General features: G+C 58.0%; 1 protein-coding gene across 1 annotated transcript in view; it reads right to left on the bottom strand.

The window, feature by feature from the left end:
- The window catches only part of LOC125506803 (uncharacterized), a 63,484-nt gene extending 45,014 nt beyond the window's left edge, over positions 1-18,470 (bottom strand). The window contains exon 1 of the mRNA XM_087523431.1: positions 18,282-18,470. Within this exon, the coding sequence (XP_087379557.1) occupies positions 18,282-18,470 (189 nt within the window). The remainder of the gene's footprint in view (positions 1-18,281) is intronic.
- Positions 18,471-21,289: the final 2,819 nt, after the last annotated feature.

Below are 21,289 nucleotides of genomic sequence, written 5' to 3' on the forward strand. Positions count from 1 at the left end.
GGAATTCGAACTAGTCGAAATAAATTCATTCATACACGGTCGGATTTCATATAAACATGCCGGATTTCATTACATTTCATACATTCTTCAACTAAAAAGGGGTGCGCTGGAGGTATAATTAATTAACCGAAGCTACCCACCTGTGTCCTGCTGAGCCGAATAGAAGCTTCAGTGACTTAACTGCAGGTGCAGTTGTGTAACTGACATGTGGCCTGTTGGGCCCACATGTCAGTCAGCCAACTACACCAGCAGTTAAGTAGAAGCAGCGTTCTTCTCCAGCGCAGCTCTCCGACTCCACGTCGCTGCCAAGAAGCTAACCGGCCGTCAATGGTCAACCCGCCTAGCTTGGCTTCAACTGGAGGGTAGCAGCGGTGGCCTTACTTGGACCCGAGCGGCGGCGACCTACCGTGTTCTACTCTTCCTCGTTTTCTGTGTGGTGCGGCCTCGTTGGCAGTGGGGCGGGGCCTCGTCTGAGCCGGCAATGTCCTCTGCCCCATTGTTGGCGGGCCAGGGCCTTGGCGGAGCCGGAGGTGTCCTCTGCCTTGTTGCTGGTGCCGTGGGGCCTCAGCGAAGCAGGGCCTCATCGACGCCATCGGAGTGGGGACTCGTCGGTGCCGGCATTGTCCTCTACCTCGTCCTCGGTCTCACCAAACAGTGCCTCGCCCGCTTCACCGCCCTCTTTGCCAGCCTCTTTGTAGGCGGCCGCAGCCTCCGCCACCTGCATGCGGTACCGCCAGCGCTCGAGGCGGCCCTTGCGGGTGGAGCAGTACGAGTCGAGCAGCGCCTCCTGCTCCGCCCGCTCCGCGGTGATCTGCTCCTCCGCCTGCAGGTGCTCCTCGAGGAGATGGTGGTTGTAGGCGGTGTCGGCCCGCACCTCCCGGAACTGCTCCTCACGCATCTGCCTCACCCTGTCCATATATTGGGCACAGGCCTCGCCGATGGTCATGGTGCAATGCACCGGCGAGGATGGCGCAGAGGAGGGGGTTGGCGCTGGATCGTCAACTACCATGTTCTCCATTGGGACGTCGTCATCCTCTGGCTGCCTGCCGGCCAGCCGGTCGACAGCAATGGCTTCCATCTCCTTATGGTCCGTCGTCCATCCGCCCTGAAGAGCGCTGGAGCGCAAGGAAGCCATGGTGGGTAGTAGTGGTGTGGACAGGAGAAAGGGAACGGATGCGGATGACTGCGGCTATGGCCGACACAACAGTTTATATAGCAATGGTGGGCGGGCGGAGGGATGGACGTGTGGCGCCGGAGTAGCTGCCTCGGCAATCGCGTATCATTAATGTGGGCGACAGATGGACGGACGGACGACACTTGTGTCGTTTGAAGGCGGAGCAATCGCCTGCACCGGGAAGTGGGGAGGGCAGCGCTGACTGTTTCGGGCGGAAAGCGCGTGCGGGCGAGGAGATGACTTTACTTGGAGAGGATGACAATGGGGACCCACCAGGTCCATAGCCTCACGTACGCAAGTGCCTCCTTATTATATATATACATATAAAACTATAATTTATTTTGCTTCCTCCTGGTTTCCGGACATCACAGTCCCACACCATTGTCAACCTATGTAGTACTCCCTCCTTTCCGGTTTATAGGGCTTATCTCAAAATTTTAGTTTTTCCATTTTATAAGGCTCAATTTGGTTGTTCCCCATCACATGTTCAGACTTCAAGGTGCATTAAATCATTGCATGCAAGTATTAAGAGAAAACTGACTAATGCATGCACTTTATGCATGCATGCATTGCAATTAATGCATTCGTAAACATAATTTTTTGAGGAAAACAAGAGCATTAATTGGGTGCTTTTGCAAACTACAAAAAATATTCCACCATTCATCATCTACCATGGTTGGTGAGATTTTTGAATTGAGCCTTATAAACCGGAAAGGAGGGAGTAGTCAATAAACGAGAGAATTGCACAAGAAGCGGCCGACAGTTGGGACCAAGAAGCTCGAGCATTATTTGTGTTTTTAAGGTGTGAGCACTACAGAGTTTTTCGATGTTTAGCCCAGATATTAATTTTTCTCCTCTGAACAACAACAAAAACATCACTGCAGGTATTAACTGGGCGGGCTGTGGCCCGTCTAGCCCAGGTCAGATATGTCGGCATTCTGGGAACGGGGGTCCCCAGACTTGCCTACCTGCGGCCTGCGGCGTGGCTCAAGCGGGGGCCCAGCGCGGCCTGTCTTCATCAGCTCATGCTCAAGACCCTCGCAAGGGGCCAAGCCTCGCGGGGCGGATGACAGGAAGCTTCCTCAAAGGCAGCCTCATTAGGCAGGCTCGCGAGGAGGCGGAGAGATCAAGGCAAGGGTACCTCGCGAGGAACCCGTGATGCAAGCCATGACGATCGAGACCAGGCGGCCGCCAGGCGGGCGCCGGCCTACGCAGTGTCCTTGTTTCGCCTTTGGTGCAAAGGGGGCAAGCACATGCCAAGGCATCAGGCAAAGGTTACCATTCTGGTGCAACGAGACCAAGACCAGTCGGACGGCAGGACGTAGGTCACCGTGGAGCCCAAGACGGCATCATCGCCAATGCTTTTGGCAGCCGAAGACAACCTTTGGTCAGGATAACTTGTACTAGATGTTCCCCTTCGAAATGGCCAATTGTTGGCGCCCTTCCCTCTCATTATTTGGGGATAGGTCCAGGGCCTCTATAAATAGAGCTAGCCACCACAGAGTGAGGAAAAACCTCCAGGAGAGACCTCGTAGAACCCTAGTAGAGAGAGAGAGAGGCGACCGAACTCACCTTAGCAGTTCATCGCACCAGCTAAAGAACACCTCTCGCGAGGCTGTTCTTCCCTTGTACTGTCCATCATTAGCCCTAGAGGCAATCCACCACACCATACACTAGAGTAGGGTATTACACCACAACGGTGGCCCGAACCAGTATAAACATCATGTCTCTTGCGTTGTTCATCATTTTCATCTTAGTTCGCGCGAGAGGATCGGACGTAGAACGGTAGGGGAGAGATCTCCGCGCGCACCCCAGTGTTCGAACCTCAAGGGTCTGCCGGAACCTGAAACCCTACATTTGGCACGCCGGGTAGGGGTGTGCCGGAATCTTCCTTCCGCTGTTCGTGTGTGATCTTCCATCGTGTCCATGGCCGACGCTCGTCGGGCTCGCGCCGAGCACCGGGCTGCTCACGCCGCTCGCGTCACCCAGACGGCGCCTGTCGGCGGCCCCCCTCGTCGTTCCCCAACGCCCGCCGCCAACGCCGCCACCGGCCCGGCGGGGAACGAGCAGCAGGCCTCGTCCTAGCACCCCTCGGTGCGGCGGGATGGCCGCACCGCCACCACGTCACTGACTCCAGCTGGCTCATCGTCCCACGCACATCTTGCACCCATGGATGCGCACGCCTCACATCTCTTGGCGCGGGAGCTCCTGCACTATCGCCTCGTTGATGACCTCTACGAGGACTGGCTCGCCCGCATCACCAAGCTCGTCAGCGCCGTAGGGGGCTCCCCCTTGCGGTCTCTCTCGCTGCCTCGCCCTCCGTCCCGTGCCGGGGGCGAGGATCAGGAGGCGCCTCCGCCGCCTCCTCCCCAAGAAGGTACCTTAGCTCCAAGGCGCGCAGCCCCAGGGCGAGACCCTCCACGTCCGGCACCTGCGCAGCAAGAAGGGAGCTGCCAAGAGATCCCACGTCCCCGGGAAGGTGCTCACGCGCTCCCAGCGCCGGCGCGCCAAGATCACGCCCTAGCGCCTCCACGACAAAACCCCGCGCTGCTCCCAGTGGTGGCGCGTGGTGACCCGCAAGAACGAGTCCAGCACCAGCAAAGGGCGCCAGTGGCCATGGCGGGCTGCCTCGCCTTCACCCCTGAGCTGCGGGGCGTCACATGGCCAGGCAAGTTCAAGCCTGACCACCCTCCCCGCTACGATGGCACAGCGGACCCTACAGAGTTCCTGCAGCTCTACAAGCTGGGCATCGTAGCCGCCAATGGAGACGAGAAGGTCATGGAGAATTGGTTCCCCATGGCGCTCAAGGACGGCGCCCGCACCTGGCTCCTGAACCTGGCGCCCGGCACGATCTCCTCCTGGAGTGAGATGCGCATCCGCTTCATCGCCAACTTCCAGGGCACTCGCGACCGGCCCCCGGCCATGAGCGACCTACACCACATCAAGCAACAGCCAGGAGAAACCCTGCAGAAGTACATCCAGCGCTTCAACTACGCTCACCTCAAGATCCCCAAGGTTACTGAAGAAGCCATCATCTCAGCCTTCTCCGACGGCGTGCGTGACGTCAAGATGAAGGAAGAGCTTGCAATCCATGAAGACCTGTGCACATCCCTGGAGCTATTCAACTTGGCAACCAAGTGCGCCAGGGCCGAGGAAGGGCGTCTCTCCCTCCTCGAGCTCCCGGCAGCCGACCCGGAAGAAAAAAAAAGCTCAAGGCCAAGGACGTGAAGCGCAAGGGGTCTGTCGTGCTAGCAGCGGAACCGGACACCAAGCGAGGCAGGGATCAGCCTGAGTCATCCAAGGGCGGATGGTACTGCGTGTACCATGACCTCCACACCCACAATACCAATGAATGTCAAGAGCTCAGAGCCGTGCGAGATGGGCGAATCGGCCGACGCCCAGAGCGCAATGATAGGGGCTATGGCCGAGGAGGAGGAAGAGGCGGTGGACGATGGGAAGACCGTGGGCTTCGCCAGGGATGGCGTGACCGCCCTCGTGAGGACCACTGACAGGACCAGCCTCGCGAGGGGGGCTGGAGGGACCAGCCTCGTGAGGACCGTCCCCACGGCAACGCAGGCCTCCCTCCTCTGCCGCCTCCACCAAGGAGGAACGAAGACCAACACCAAGACGATGGGGCTGGGGGCTTCCAAGAGCCGCATGCAATTGCTTGCATCTTGGGCGGTGCCCAGGCCCCACCCTCACAGCGCATCTTCAAGCAGTTTGCTCGCGAGGTGAATGCAGTCCTTCCCAAGGTTGAGGCCACGCGCCCTCTCAGGTGGTCTTCGTGTGCGATCACATTCAGTTCCGCAGACCAGCTCAAATGTGCGGCAATGGCCGGAGTCCTCCCAATGCTTTGCTCCCTAGTCATCAGCAACATACAAGTCACCAGGACCCTCATCGACGGCGGAGCAGGACTCAACGTCTTGTCCGTCGAGACGTTCGACAATCTCCAAGTGCCATACGACCAACTTCAGCCGACCAAGCCTTTCTCAGGAGTCACCGATGGTTCCACTATTCCAATTGGGCAGATCCGCCTCCCAGTCACCTTCGGGCAGCGCAACAACTATCGCACCGAGCTCATCGACTTCGACGTCGCTCACATCCGCCTGCCGTACAACGCCATCCTCGGGTACCCAGCCCTAGCCAAGTTTATGGCAGTGACTCACCATGGTTACAATATCCTCAAGATGCCAGGAAGCAGTGGAGTCATCACCGTACCCTGTGAAGAAAGGGACGCAGTGTGCTCGCTCAAGCATGCGTTCCAAGCTGCAGCAATCGAAGACCCAGATCGCAGGAGCGGGAGGCCTCCCGAGGCGACCCTCAAGAAGAAGAAGACCTCACCTAGCCAGAGCCACAAGGAAGCAGGCACCTCCAGAGGTATCGCGTTAGGATTCGCGCCCGGTCAGGGAGCACCGCCCCCTTGCGCATAGGAAGGCGCGCCCGGTGCCCTCCTCAGGCAGGGCTCGGGGGCTCTCTCTTGGAGAGCCACTGACCTTGCCAAGTTCACGGGGGAGGCACTTGGGCACCACTTGGAGGGGTGCTTTCAGGCACGCTTCCCTTAGAAAGGTACAAGTCAAAGCAGACCAAACCCTCAGGAGTTCATCGCAAGGAACACCCAAGAGCTACAGGAGTTCAGAGTCATGCGCGGCAGCCGCCGCTTACCTACCGTGGCCCCACATCCAGGCGAGGATGGAGGATTGTGCGTCTGCGTCGACGTACCAGGGCTCAACCGAGCTGCGTCCCAGGAGCGCCTATGGCCTTCGGCCGTAGGGCGCTGCATGGGACCACCCCACAGCTATGTTCGCATGCCCTTCGGCTTGCCAAGCGCAGTCGCCGCACATCAGTGCCTGTTGAGGAGCATTCTGGAGGCTCAGGAGGTCAGGCATCGCGCGGTCCTGGCGGAGGTGGCGATGATCCCCGAAGACCTGCACGTGCCACCAGAACCTCCCGAGGCCCCTGGGCCTGGGGGCTCATGAAGGCCGACATCTTCACCGTGCATCGCTCACTTCCTCAGCATCACTTCGTCTTCAACAACACCAGGTGACATCTTTCAGAGTTCTACTTTCAGCTGGGAGCGCCCACAGGGCTGTACCATTCCCAGGCCGCGCGGGTCCGTCTCCGCAGCATGTATCCATTTTGTTTATGCTCTTCATTTACCTTGTTGGGGGCGCCCCTTGGGCTGCATCATCCCCACGCCGCTCAGGCCCGACCTAGCGGCGGTTGCTTTTACCTGCGCTTGCTTGAAATTGGATCTCCTCCTATGTGCATGACATACCTGACCTAATCACCTGCTCAATCGACGCCTATTTGAAGAGCCGCTCGCTCTGGCACGGTGCGTGTGCACGGGTCTGTCACTGCAGCGTTGATAAACCTGAGTGGTCGAGCTCTGGCTGCGGCAGCCCCGCACGGCGCCACCTCACCAGACCCTCAGTGCCCTGACCGCTCCCTCGGAGTGACCATAGGTTGGCCGGCGACCGTAACAACATGCCTTGTTTCTCCTTATGATTGGTGTGCAGGACCTACTCCAGGAGCAACGTTGGGGGCATCGTGAGCTCTCTCTCCCTCTCCTCGGCACGGACCGCTTGCACGTTAAAAGGGGGGTACCTGAGCATCGCGACTCATGGGCTCCTACTGGCTCTCCAGCCCTCACCCCCTGGCCTTAACCCACGGCATCGCGACCTGTCATACCAGCGGCGGCTGAGCTTGCTCGAGGGCCGGGACCTGAGGACGTAGAGCGTTAAGGAAAGTGCGGGGGAGTGGGAAGAAGCTCGCGAGGGCCTAACCCAGCAGTACCTCGACCACCGCCTCTCGGACCAGGCGCCTCTCCGAGGAACTACGTCAGACACAGAAGATAAGTCGCGCCGTCGCAAAGGCTAGACCAACGCAACGCTAAATCCCCGCCCAGTGCAACTCTGTCATGGCGATGCTACCTTCCTTTCTCGCCCAGCAAGGATTGCTTGAGCGCTAAAGGGGACCTCCCGAGCATCGCGACTTGGGGGCTCTTACCAGACCTCGGGCCACTCACCTCCTGGCCTTGACCACGGCATCGCGACCTGGCATACCAGCGACGACTGAAGCTTGCCTGGGGACTGGGACCTTTCAGCGTAGAGCGCCAAGTCCTCGTGAGGATAGAAAAGGGGAGCTTAGCTAGAACAGAACGGACACCTCACGCCAATCCATATTAAGGATATAGTAATTACAAAAATGCGACAGACGCCTTACATACCCCCACGGGGTGTTGCTTTAATTCCTTGTAGGGAACAAAAGGTGCTAACCCTAAGGAACGCTACTTGCTAGCACCTCCCCAGGCGACGCCATCATCAACAGTGGGCTGCCCAGTGCCAGTGCCAATCCCATCCAGATCAGTGGCGTCGGCGGCCCGATGCAGCTGCCTCACTCCGAGTGCGGCGTGAGCTCGGAGGCTCGTAGCTGTCGTCGCTCGTCTCTAGGGACGCGTGGAGTTCGGGGGAGCCGCTGAAGCCCGCAGTCCCTCCGCTGCTGCCTGAGGAGCTGCAGGAGGACCAACGGGCGGGGCTGGCCCTCGCCAGTTCATCACCACTGCCGCTTCCCTTAGGGCAGCATTCCAGCCGGCATCCTTCTGCATCAAAGACCTTGAAGAACATCAAGGAGGCGCCGTCGTATTCAAGATGGATCACCAAGGCGCCGTCCGCGCGACAGACCCGAGCAATCTCACCCCAGCCTCGGGTCATGAAGACCTTGCCCGAAGCGACGACCGCGACCTCCGCTCCGGTTGCAGGGGTGCCACAGTCGGCATGCTGCAGCCAGAGCTCCAGGGCCCCGCTCGGCGGCATCTCGAAGGCGAAGGAGGGAGGAAGGCGGATCCACGAAGTTGGAGGCATGGCGACGTGAAGCACATGATCACGAGAGGAGCGCTCCGCGTGGACTCCAGGGGGGACGACGCGCACCACTGTGACTCGCCGGCGTCGGCGGCGACGCTGTCGGTGTTGCTCGGCGCCCTCCCCCCTGGGGCCTACGACGCGGGCGTGCAAGGGCAGCAGAAACCCAGGCGGCGGCTGCTTGTACCACGGCCTCGACACCACCTGCCAGGCGCCTTCGTCCCGGTGACAAAGGATTGGCCGCTTCTTCGGCAGGAGGGGGTCAGGACCCTCTCAGGGGACCTTTCCCTTCTCCTCAGCTGAAAACCGGCGGATCGGTGCCATTGGTGCAAGAGGAAGCAAGGATGAGGAAGAAGAAGAGGAGGAGTAACGGAAAGGGGGTGAACTGGTGAAGCTCACGCAGCCCCGTACTTATAGCCAGAGAAGGCCAACCGCCGGGCATCATGACCTTAGGTAATCGTGACCCATATCTTTGCATGCGGGGACTTGTCAAGTCGTGCAGTTGCCGAGGCGTCATGGGGAAGCGCAGCCGCCCACGCCCAATCAACCGCCACGCGGCGCCCAAGGCCGCAGGCTGTTAGGGCCCGCGGCGCTTCGCGCTTGCCCCTTTGCTTCTCTGCTAAGCCAAGCCCACGCACGCCTTGGGCCCGGGGGCTACTGTTGGCGTTCTGGGAACGGGGATCCCCAGACTTGCCTGCCTGCAGCCTGCGGCGTGGCTCAAGCGGGGGCCCAGTGCGGCCCGTCTTCATCAGCTCAAGCTCAAGACATTCGCGAGGGGCCAAGCCTCGTGGGGCGAATGACAGGAAGCTTCCTCAGAGGCAGCCTCATCAGGTAGGCTCGCAAGGAGGCGGAAAGATCAAGGCAAGGGTACCTCGCGAGGAACCCGTGACGCAAGCCATGACGATCGAGACCAGGCGGGCGCCGGCCTGCGCAGTGTCCTTGTTGACCCTTTGGTGGAAAGGGGGCAAACACAGGCCAAGGCATCAGGCAAAGGTTACAATTCCGGTGCAACAAGACCAAGACCAGCTGGACAGCAGGACGGAGGTCACCGTGGAGCCCAAGATGGCGTCATCGCCAGTGCTTTTGGTAGCCGAAGACCACCTTTGGTCAGGATAACTTGTACTAGATGTTCCCCTTCGAAATGGCCAATTATTGGTGCCCTTCCCGCTCATTGTTTGGGGAGAGGTCCAGGGCCTCTATAAATAGAGCTAGCCACCATAGAGTGAGGAAAAACCCCCCGGGAGAGACCTGGTAGAACCCTAGCAGAGAGAAAGAGAGGCGACTGAACTCACCCTAGCAGTTCATCGCACCAGCTTAAGAACACCTCTCGCGAGGTTGTTCTTCCCTTGTACTGTCCATCATCAGCCCCAGAGGCAATCCACCACACCACACACTAGAGTAGGGTACCACACCACAACGGTGGCCCGACCCAGTATAAACATCGTGTCTCTTGCGTTGTTCATCATTTTCATCTTAGTTCGCGCGAGAGGATCGGACGTAGAACGGTAGGGGAGAGAACTCCGCGCGCACCCCAGTGTTCGAACCTCGAGCGTCTGCCGGAACCCGAAACCCGACAAGATATCCAGCCCAGATATTAATTTTTTTCAAGCTGAAAATGGCTAGCCCAGCTATACTTTTTTTAGGAATACCCAGGCAAGGTCAAGTTGTTATTCTCCGCCCCTCTGGGCTGCAAATCTTTGCTAGGAGGGATGCATTAGGCTTAACAAGAAAATGAGCTTTAAGAAATAATAAATGGGATGTAATTATAAAAACTGGGCAGTAACTATGAAAAAATGCACCAAACACGTTATTACTTTATAAAATATTATTTTCGGATATTGAAAATTTTAATTTCATTAATTTTTGCGAGCACAATGTTTCGTTGGATTGTTACGTAATATAAATTTATATTGAAATTGTATTTAATCTGACTAGAAATTTCGGGATAAAAATATTTCGGATCCCATCAAAATATGGGAAATTTTATTGAATTCTGTTTTGAACGGTTGGTTGAAATGGGCTGCACTTTTAACAAAACTGTAAATGGGCTGTAATAAATTCCATTAGAATTCAAAAATGGGCTACACATTCTTACAAATCTCAAATGGGCTATAAGTTCTCTGCCACACACTTCTGGCCTTACTAAGTTGATGCGTCCCCTAAAAAAACTGAGTTGACGCGTATGGAAAGCTTTGTCAACTTATAGTCAACACACGGTTCTAGCAGCAGTGGCCATTGGATGTCCATCCAACGGATGCCATGCTTCTTCTTCAATCTCGGATATTCTAGCTTCACCCACCCAAAAAATGATTCCTCCCCCTGACATCTGGGGCGCACCATTTCGGAAGCCGACCTGTGGGACTACTAAGTTGACGTACCAAGGGCTTTGTCAACTTAGTCAATATATACGATTCTAGCTGCAGTGACCGTACGATGTCCATCCAACGGCCGTCGTGCTTCTTCAACCTCTGGTCTTCTTGCTCCAGCCGCCCAAAGCAGCGTCGGTCGTGCCGCCTGCTCCTGCCTCCCGTGGCCGGCTGTGCTACCGCAGAGGCCTCACCGCCCCCTACTACTCCCACCGCTGGCCAGGCCATCCCTCCAATCACCCACACCCCCTGTTATTCTGCGGCGACGGTAGCGCAGCCGAACCAGTGAACCCTCGTACTCCTCTCCGCGTGTGCATCCACTGCCGCGTCTTCCCCGGCTCTGCGTCGTCCCCTTCCTAGGCCTCGCCATCGTCCACTGCCCTGGTGCTCTCGGCGCGACGTGGTCAACATGGTCAAGCAACGACTTCCATCGGACGTGGACTGTACGTGGAGAGGCTGACAGCTGGGTCCATGGCAGCCGCAAGGAAGTGCCTCCTTATTACGTGAAAAATAATTATTCCTCCACCTGACAGCGGGGACCCACCGGACGGGCCACTGTATTTCGCGAAAAAATGATTCGCCCCCTGACTGCTGGGACCCATGAGCTACATCTTCGCACGCAAGGAAGTGCGTCCGAAAAAAAAACGATTCGCCCCCTGACTGCTGGGACCCACCAGCTACATCTTCGCATGCAAGGAAGTGTGTCCGAAAAAAATGATTCGCCCCCCGACTGCTGGGACCCACCAGCTACACCTTCGCACGCAAGGAAGTGCGTCTGGGCAAAAAAACGATTCGCCCCCCTGACTGTTGGGACCCTGCAGCTACACCTTCGCATGCAAGGAAGTGCGTCTGGGCAAAAAAAATGATTCACCCCCTGACTGCTGGGCCCCACCAGCTACATCTTCGCAGGCAAGGAAGTGCCTGACAGTCGGGACCCACCTGGTCGAAGCGTACGTAGCGTTGTCATTCTGGTTGCGAACGTGTACGTACATACTGGTCGATGTAGAGGCGCACACGTGTCGTAGTAGAGGCGCACACGTGTCGTAGTAGAGGTGCGCATGTAGCATGTACACGTACGTACAACGTCCAGGGTGCAAGAAAGAAAATACGGCCACATATGTGAACATACGGGCAGGGTCTCGAACGCCTACTCGCGCATACGTATGGCCAGGGCTCATGTACATGGCTGGGTCGAAACAGAGAAACAACGTTGTCGTCGTGTTCATGGGGAGGCAACGGAATGCGTCTTGTTCATGGGGAGGCAACGGAATGCGTCTTGTTCATGGGGAGGCAACGGAATGCGTCGTGTTCATCGGGAGGCAACGGAACGCGTGGGAGCCAACCGGCTGGGTTGGAAAAGAATGCGTGGTCATGTTCATCTGGAGGGCTTGGACGGAATAGGCGATGGAAACGAGGCCTAGCGTACTGCAAAACAGAGGAAACGGCCTTCTGTTCGACTGGCCACGTTCGAAACAGGATCCTGCTCATCGGGAGGGGTCTGGCATACCACAAAACGGAGGAAACGGACCTCCTACGGTCGAAACGGGGGTCCTGTTGATCGGGAGGGGTGTGGCATACCGCGAAATGGAGGAAACAGACCTCCTACGGTTGAAACGGGGGTCCTGTTGATCGGGAGGGGTGTGGCGTACCGCAAAACGGACGAAACGGACCTCCTACGGTCGAAACGGGGTCCTGTTCATCAGGAGGGGTGTGGCGTACCGCAAAACGGGACTCCACGGGATACTGTTCATCTCCACCGTCGACCTCCTCCGGGCTCCACGGGCTACCGTCGACCTCCTCCAGCCTCCACGGGCTCCTATTCATCTAGCCTCCACCACGCGCTACTCCACCGGCTACTGTTCAACCACCCCTCCACCGTCTATTGTTCATCCAGCCCTCCACACCACAGGGTCCTGTTCAACCACCCCTCCACGGGCACCCCTCCATCATCTACTGTTCATCCAGCCCTCCACCACACCACGGGGTCCTGTTCATCCAGAGGCAACGCCACCGCTCACTGTTCATCCAAACCCCCCCGCAATGCTCACTGTTCATCCCAGAGGCAGCATCGATCGGCTTCAGTTAGCAGCAGTAGTGAAGGAATCACTCGATCGGGTTCAGTTAACATCCATCGATCAATCGCTCGGGTTCAGTAATGCGTAGCCTGCAGTGCAATCGCTCGGGTTCAGTTAGAGCCAACACCTCGCACACACGCGCGTACGTGTATGAGAGAAACGCGCATCACTTGGCCCCCGACCTCCCACCGTAACCGGGAACTCCCCGAAATTTTCCTCCCCCTCGCTTCTACCGCAGTTTTTTCCGTGATGGACTGACCAAAGAATGTCATGCATCTGCGTCTCTGGCCCGCCCAGGACAAAAAGCCCATTTTCTGTCATCATTTTTGTCATAGAAGTAGGAGCCCACCACATCTATGATGATACCGGGTTTTGTCACAATTATAGTCATAGAAGTGTCATATGTATGACAGAAAAAAATTTCGTACGGCCCAAAATGTCACGGATGTGTCTTTTTTTGTAGTGCCTGGTCCTCTTCCCAAATATCGAGCGGGAAGGGAGCCAACAATGGTGGGCCAATTTGAAGGGGGACAACTAGTACAAGCTATCCTGACAAAAGTGGTATTCTCCTGCGCAAAGCTCTGGTGGTGACGCCGTCTTGGGATCCATGATGACCTCCGTCTTACCATCCTCCTGGTCTTGGTCTTGTTGCACCGAAATGGCAACCTTTGCCCGATGCCTCGGTACTCCTCGCCTGCGCTTGCCTCCTTAGCACCAAATAGGAAACAAGGACGCTGCGCGGCCTGGCGCCCGCCTGGTGTCGTGCGTCATGGCTCACGTCACGAGGGTCTTGTGAGGTTTTCCCCGCCTTGGTATCTCCGCTCCTCGTGAGCCTGCCTAGCTAGGCTACTCCCGAGGAGGTCTTGCGTCGTCCACCTCGCGAGGCTTGGACCCTCGCGAGGGTCTTGGGTGCTTTGTTGGTGAAGATGGGCCGTACGGCCTGCTGGCTCAGCCACGTCGTGGGCCGCAGGTAGGCAAGTCTAGGGACCCCCCGTTCCAAAAATGCCGACAGTAGCCCCCGGGCCCAAGGTGCGCTCGGGCTTGGCTTCGCGGTGAAGCCAAGGGCCAAGTACGGAGCGCCGCGGGCCCCCAAAGCCTACAACCTCGATTTACGGGTGGCGGTTGATTGGACGTGGGCATCTCCGCTTCCCCATGTTGCCTCGGCAACTACTCGACTTGATAAGTCCCTGCGACATGCAAGGAAAACCATCATTACCTGTGATCGTGGGAGACGCCGGTTGGCCTTCCCTTGCTATAAATGGGGAGGGGGGCGGAGCCCCCATTGCCCATCTCTTCCTTGCTTGCTTGTTTCTTCCTCCTCGCTCGACTGCTGACAACAATGGCACCCATCAGAAAGTTCTCTATTGAAGGGAAAGGAAAGGCTCACCGTGATGATCCCGGGCCTCTTCCGCTGAAGAAGAGGTCGATCCATCGCCGTGATGAAGCGACGATGCAGGTGGTGTCGAGGCCTTGGTGCGAGCGGCCTCCTCCGGGGTACCCGCTGCCCTTGTACGCCCAAGCCGAGGGCTCGGGAAGACGGAGTGACGAGCAGCGCCGCCCATGCCGCATCCAGGGTCGCCGCGCCATGGAGACACGTGCCGTCGCCCCTGGGGTTCACGCCGTGGACTCCTCGCGCGAGTTGGTGTTGTGGGCGCCGATGCCTCCGAGCTCTTGGATCCGCTTCCCGCGGTTCTTCTCTGACGTGATGCCGCCGAGGGGGCCTCTCGAGCTTTGGCTGCAGCACGCCGACTGCAGCGCTCCGGTGACCGGAGCGGAGATCAAAGCGGTCCCCACTGGCAAGATCTTCATGACGTGTGGCTGGGGCGAGATCGCGCAGGTCTGCCATGCGAGGGGCGCTCTCGCGATCAACTTTGAGTTCGACGGCGTCTCCACGCTCTTCTTCAAGGTCTTCGATGCTGAGGGCCGCCGCCTGGAATGCTGCTCTAGAGAGGAGCGTGAGGTTGACGCGCGTCCCGCTCGCGGCCACCCTAGCAGCAGTAGCCCTTGGGAGTCCAGCAACTCTCCTGAGCTCTATGAGACTCTGGAGACAAACGACGACACCTACGTGCCCCCGAGCTCTCGCCGCGCTCGAAGCAGGGCTGCGACGTCTGGCCATCGCCGCCGCTGATCTGGATGGGTTGGCGCCAGCCTCCCGTGGCCCACTGTTGATGATGGTGTCCACCACGGAAGGATGTAGATAGGATTCCCCTTAGTATCGGCTTTTGTTTCCTGCAATGAATCATGAATTGCCGCATGGGGGCATGTAAGGGTTCGTAATGTCTTTTGGGCTTATCTTCCCTGTTATGAGAATTTGGTGAACGCATGTCCCGTTAAGGCTCGGTCCCCCTTTCTTTCCTCGTGATAGCTTGTTGCTCTACGCCGACAGGTCCCGATCCCCAGGTAGGCTACAACCGTCGCTGGTATGCCATGTCGCATGCCGTGGTCAAGGCCAGGAGGTGTGCGACCCGAGGTCCAGTAAGAGCCCCTAAGGCGCGATGCTCAGGAGGCCCCCCTTAGCGCTCAAGCAGCCATGGTAAGGTGAGAAAGGGAGTTGACGTGGCCGCAACGGGGCTGCGGCAAGGCGTGAGTGACCATTAGGCCCAAACATTTAGCCAATCCGAGTGCGGGACTTATCTCGTTGATCTCGTGGCGACTCCTGACGTTGCGCTAGGGCTGCGCGCCTACTCATGCGGCATAGCTAGGCTGGCCCATACGAGTTTCCCTCTCCTCATGCTCTCCTTAGTGCTCTATGTCCTCGGGCCCCGGCCCTCGAGCGAGCTCAGCCGCCGCTGGTATGCCAGGTTGCAATGCCATGGTCAAGGCCAGGGGGTGAGGGCTGGAGAGCCAGTAAGAGCTCCTGAGTCGCGATGCTCAGGAGCCCCCTTTTAACGTGCAAGCGAATTGCATGAGAGAAAAGGAGACTCGCGGTGCCGCCTGCTATCCTTCCCATGAGGTCCCTGTGAACAGGCACAAGAAGAAACACGATTGCCGTTACAGCTGTCAGCCTGCCGCTGGTTGCTCTGAATGAGGTGAAGGCACTGAGGCCTGGTGAGGTGACGTGCGCGGGGCGTGCCGCGAGCCAGAGCTCGACCGCTCAGATTTGTCGGCGTGGCAGGGATGGACCCATGCACCAGCGCGGTGCCTATATGGAGGCCCTGGGGGGGGGCGATGATCGAGGAGGTGACAGCAGTTGGCGGGTTAAGCATGGACAGCAGATCAACTTGGATAAATGCAGGAAGATGCGTGCCACCGGGCCCGGCCCAAGCGGCTTGGGGATTATGTAGCCCGAGGGGCGACCCCAACAAGGTAAGCTGAAGACATAAGCAAAAGGGATACATGCCGCAGGGACGGACCCATGCGGCCTAGGAATAATGTAGCCCGAGGGGCGCTCCTAGCTAAACGAGCTTGGAAGATGTCACCTGGTTCTGTAGACGAAGTAGAGTTGGTGCAGTTGAAGGCGTGCGTTGAAGAAATGACTCCTCATGAGCCGCCAGAACCCTGAGCCTCGGGAGGTTCCCTGAAGACCGTCTCCATCTCATCCAGAACGGCGTGGTACCTGGCTTCCTGAGCCGCCAGGACACATCGCATGTTGCGCTGATAGGCCGACGCCACGCTCGGCAAGCCAAAAGGCATACGAACGTAGCTGTGCGGCAGGCCCTCGCAGTGGCCCACATGCGAAGGCCAGAAACGCTCCTGAGATGCGGCCCTGTTGAGCCCTGGGACGTTGATGCAGACACGCAGCCCAGCATCCTCGCCAGGATGCGGAGCTGCGCCCCATGGGCGGCTGTCGCCGCACATGGCTCTTGCTTCTTGCAGTTCCTGAGTAGTCTTGGTGATGAACTCCTGGGTGGTGGGCACTCGTTCCCCTGTACTCTCCTGAGGGTCACGTGCCACGAAGCACGCTTCCAAGTGGTGCGCAAGCGCCTCCCTCGTGAGGTTGGCAAGGTCTGAGGCCCCTCCAGAAGAGAGCCCCTAAGCCTTGCCTGAGGAGGGCACCAGGCGTGCCTTCCTATGCGATGGAGGGAGGCGCCCCTGGAGCGGGCACTGATCCTGACGTGGCTCCTGCCGCGATGCAATCCTCCTAAGGTCCTGCATGGCGCGGCTGCTTCTTCTTGGGGATGGCCTCCAGAGGGCCTTCATTTCTACTGTCGGGGTCGCCGATTGTTGTGGCTTGAAAGGCGCGCTCGAGGGAGCACACCGCATCCCTCTCTTCACACGGGACCGTGATGATTCCTCCGCTTCCTGGCATCTTGAGAACGTTGTAGCCGTGATGAGTGACTGCCATGAACTTGGCCAGGGCTGGATACCCGAGGATGGCATTGTACAGTAGGCGGATGTGCACGACGTCGAAGTCGATGAGCTCGGTGCGGTAGTTCTTGCGCCCCCCCAAAGGTGACAGGTAGGTGGACCTTCCCTATCAGCGTGGTGGAGCCGTCGGTCACTCCTGAGAAAAGGCTTGGTGGGCTGGAGCTACTCATATGGCACTTGGAGGTTGTCGAACGTGTCGACAGACAGGACGTTGAGCCCTGCACCGCCGTCGATGAGGGTCTTGGTGACCTGCACATTGCTGATGACTAGGGAACACAACATGGGAAGGGTGCCAGCGGTGGCTGCGCACTTGAGTTGATCCGCCGAGTTGAAAGTGATGGCACATTGGGACCACCTGAGTGGGCGCGTGGCCTCAAGCTTGGGGAGCGCCGCGTTCACCTCGCGAGCAAACTGCTTGAAGATGCACTGAGAGGCTGGGGCCTAGGCGCCACCCAAGATGCAGGCAATCGCGCGCGGCTCCTGGAAGCCCCCAGCCCCCTCATCCTGGTGGTGATCGTCGTTCCTTCTTGGTGTCGGCAGCGGGGGAAGACCGGCGTTGCCCTAGGGGCGATCCTCACGAGGCGGGTCCCTCCAGGCGCCCTCATGAGGTTGGTCCTGCCAGCGGTCCTCGCGTGGTCGGTCGTGCCACTCCTGGCGCGGACCACGGTCGTCCCAGCGTCCGCCTCCATGTCCTCCTCCGCGGCCGTAGCCCCGGTCGCTGCGCTCGGGGCATCGACCATAGCATCCTTCTCGTATGGCTCTGAGCTCTTGACAGTCGTTGGTGTTGTGGGTGTTCAGGTTGTGGAAGGCGCAGAATGATTGACCGTTCTTGGACGACTCGGGCTGATCTCTGCCCCGCTTGATGTCGGGCTCCGCTGCGAGCATAGCTACCTCCTTGCACTTCACGTTCTTGGCCTTGGCCTTCTTCTCCTCCACGCCCACGGCTGGCAGCTCAAGGAGAGAGAGGCACCCCTCCTCAACTCTTGCGCACTTGGTCGCCGGGTTGAATAGCTCCTAAGATGTGCAGAGCTCCTCGTGGATGGCGAGCTCTTCCTTCATCTTGATGTCACGGATGCCATCGAAGAACGCGGAGATGATGGCCTCATCCGTGACCTTGGGGATCTTGAGGCGGGTGTTGTTGAAGCGCTGGATGTACTTCTGGAGGGTCTCTCCTGGCTATTGCCTGATGCGGTGTAGGTCACCAGCGGCCGGTGGGCGGTCGCGAGTGCCCGGGAAGTTGGCGACGAAGCGGTCGCGCATCTTGTCCCAGGAGGAGAACGAGTCGTGCTGCAGATTCAGGAGCCAAGAGCGAGCTCCATCCTTGAGAGCCATGGAAACCAGTTCACCATGACCTTTTCGTCGCCGTTGGCCGCTTCGATGCTCAGCTCATAGAGCTGCAGGAACTCCGCGGGGCCGGCGGTACCGTCATAGTGAGGACGCAGATCCGACTTGAACTTGCCTGGCCAGGCGACGCTACGCAGCTCGGGGGTGAAGGCGCGACAGTGAACCGTGGTAGCCGGTGCCCGCTTCGGAGGTGGAGCTTGGTCTTGACGAGGTCCGCGCTGCACCACTGCGGGCGGTGCGCGGTCTTGATGAGGTGGCGCAGGGAGCGCAGGTGCGGCTTCTCACGGCCGTGGAATTTCTTGGCAGCTTCTCTCTTCGCGCGCGGGCGCCGGGCGCGGCGGATCATGTCGCAGAGCCGCGCGCCTTGGTGCCATGGTGATGTCTTGGGGCTGAGGGGTGGAGGCGCGCCACGAGCCCCGTCGCCCGCGGCTGGTTGAGGGGGAGGCAGAGAGTGAGACGGCGCTGGAGAGCCCTCTGCGGCGCGGACGAGCTCGGCGATGCGGTCGAGCCACTCCTCGTAGAGGTCATCGATGGGGCGGTAATGTAGGAGGTCGTTTGCCGCGAGGAGCATGGCCCGTGCCTCCATGGGAGCGCGGTGGGCATGAGACGAAGAATCGGCAGGGGTCACTGATGGAGTGGCGGTGCGGACGTCTTGCTGCACTGAAGGATGCAGCGAGGATGCCTGCTGCTCGTTCCCTGCCGGACCGGTGGTAGCGTTTGTAGCGGGGGACGGAGAATGGTGATGTGGCCCGCCGACGGGAGCCGTCTGAGCGACGCGGGCGGTCAGGATAGCCCGAGGCTCAGCTCGAGCACGACGTGCGTCCGCCATGGAGACGATGGAGTGACGGAGCGACGAACTGATGGAAGGGAAGCTACGGCGCACCCCTACCTGGCGCGCCAAATGTCGGATGTGGGGTTCTGGCAAACCCTTAAGGTTCGAACACTGGGGTGCGCGAGAAGTCTTTCCTTCCCACCAATCTATGCCCTAGCTCGCTAAGATCTCGTGGATGAACTTGACGAACTCGCAACACAGAAAGACACAAGATTTATACTGGTTCGGGCCACCGTTGTGGTGTAATACCCTACTCCAGTGTGGTGGTGGTGGATTGCCTCCAGGGCCAATGATGAACAGTACGAGGGAAGAACAGCCTCCTAAGGTTGAGGTGTTCTTGAGCTCGGTGAGCTTGAGTGTGTGAGGATGGTCTAATTGATCCATCCCCTGGTTGGATCAAGCTTGGGTGAGATGATCCCCCCACTATGGTGGCTAGCTCTACTTATATAGACCCTGGTCCTCTTCCCAAATATCGAGCGGGAAGGGAGCCAACAATGGCGGGCCAATTTGAAGGGGGACAGCCAGTACAAGCTATTGTGACAAAAGTGGTCTTCGCCTGCGCAAAGCTCTGGTGGTGACACCGTCTTGGGCTCCATGATGACCTCCTTCTTGCTGTCCACCTGGTTTTGGTCTTGTTGCACTGAAATGGCAACCTTTGCCTGATGCATCGATACTCCTCGCCTATGCTTGCCTCCTTAGCACCAAAGAGGAAACAAGGACGTTGCACGCCCTAGCGCCTTCCTGGCGTCCGCCTGGTGTCGTGCATCATGGCTCATATCACGAGGGTCTCGTGAGGTTTGCCCCGCCTTGATATCTCCGCTCCTCGTGAGCCTGCCTAGCTAGGCTACTCCCGAGGAGGTCGCGCGTCGTCCGCCTTGCGAGGCTTGGACCCTCGCGAGGGTCTTGGGTGCTTTGTTGGTGAAGATGGGCCGTACGGCTTGCTGGCTCAGCCACGCCGTGGGCCGCAGGCAGGCAAGTCTGGGGACCCCCGTTCCCAGAACGCCGACAAATATGTGCCGTACTCTTTAGGGAGTTCGGCCTCTGTCCATTCGGTGATGAAGTTGGCCAATATTTGGGATTTAATGGCCCGGCGTGGTGTGTATGTTATGTCAAATGGTAGGAGCTCAATAGCCCACTTAGCAATCCGACCCGTAGCGTCGCAGTTATTTATTATGTCATTAAGTGGTACTTCAGAAGCCATTGTAATCGAGCACTCTTGGAAGTAGCGACATAGTTTCCGGGACGCCATGAATACCGCATATGCTATCTTTCGGTAATGAGGGTACCGGGATTTGCATGGTGTAAGGACAGTGGATACGTAGTATACTGGTTTGTGGAGTGGGAACTTGTGTCCGTCCTCCTCTCGCTCAATGACGAGCACTGCACTCACCACCTGGTGTGTTGCAGAGATGTATAATAACATCGGTTCACTAGCGTTTGGCACGGCCAGGATCGGTTGCTCACTAAAAGAGCCTTTATTTCCTCTAGTCCGGCCGTTGCCGCTTCCGTCCACTCGAAGTGGTCGGTATGTCGGAGAAGGCGATAAAGTGGCAATGCTTTTTCTCCTAGTATGGATATAAAGCGGCTTAAAGCTGCCATGCATCCGGCTAGTTTTTGGACCTGTTTGAGGTCGGTTGGCGTGGCCAATTGTGACAAAGATCGGATTTTGGCTGGATTTGTTTCAATTCCTCTATTGGAAACTATGAAGCCCAGCAGCTTTCCCGCGGGAACACCGAAAACAGACTTTTCCGGATTGAGTTTAATGTCATATGTCCGAAGATTGTCGAATGTGAGATGCAAGTAGTCTATTAACGACTCGACGTGTTTAGTTTTGATGACAATGTCATCCACATATGCTTCCACTGTCTTGCCGATTCGCTTCTCTAGGCATGTTTGAATCATGCGTTGGTAGGTGGCACCGGCGTTTTTAAGACCAAAGGGCATAGTGTTAAAGCAGAAAGGCCCGTATGGGGGTGATGAATGCCGTTGCGGCTTGATCGGATTCCTTCATCTTAATTTGATGGTATCCAGAGTATGCGTCGAGGAAACACAGTGAGTCGTGTCCTGTAGTAGCATCAATGGTCTGATCAATGCGGGGGAGGGGGAAGGGATCCTTAGGGCAAGCCTTATTGAGGTCTTTGAAGTCAACGCAGAGGCGCCAGGATTTGTCCTTCTTTGGTACCATCACCAGGTTTGCTAGCCAGTCCGGGTGTTTTATTTCTTTGATGAATCCGGATTCGATTAACTTGGCTAGCTCCTCCCCCATGGCTTGTCGTTTAGGTTCGAAAAAGCACCACAGTGTTTGCTTGACCGGCTTATATCCCTTCAATATA

The sequence above is a fragment of the Triticum urartu genome, chromosome 5A (genome assembly GCF_056163025.1).
Source record: "Triticum urartu cultivar PI428250 chromosome 5A, HENAU_Tu73, whole genome shotgun sequence".
Classification (NCBI taxonomy): Eukaryota; Viridiplantae; Streptophyta; class Magnoliopsida; order Poales; family Poaceae; genus Triticum; species Triticum urartu.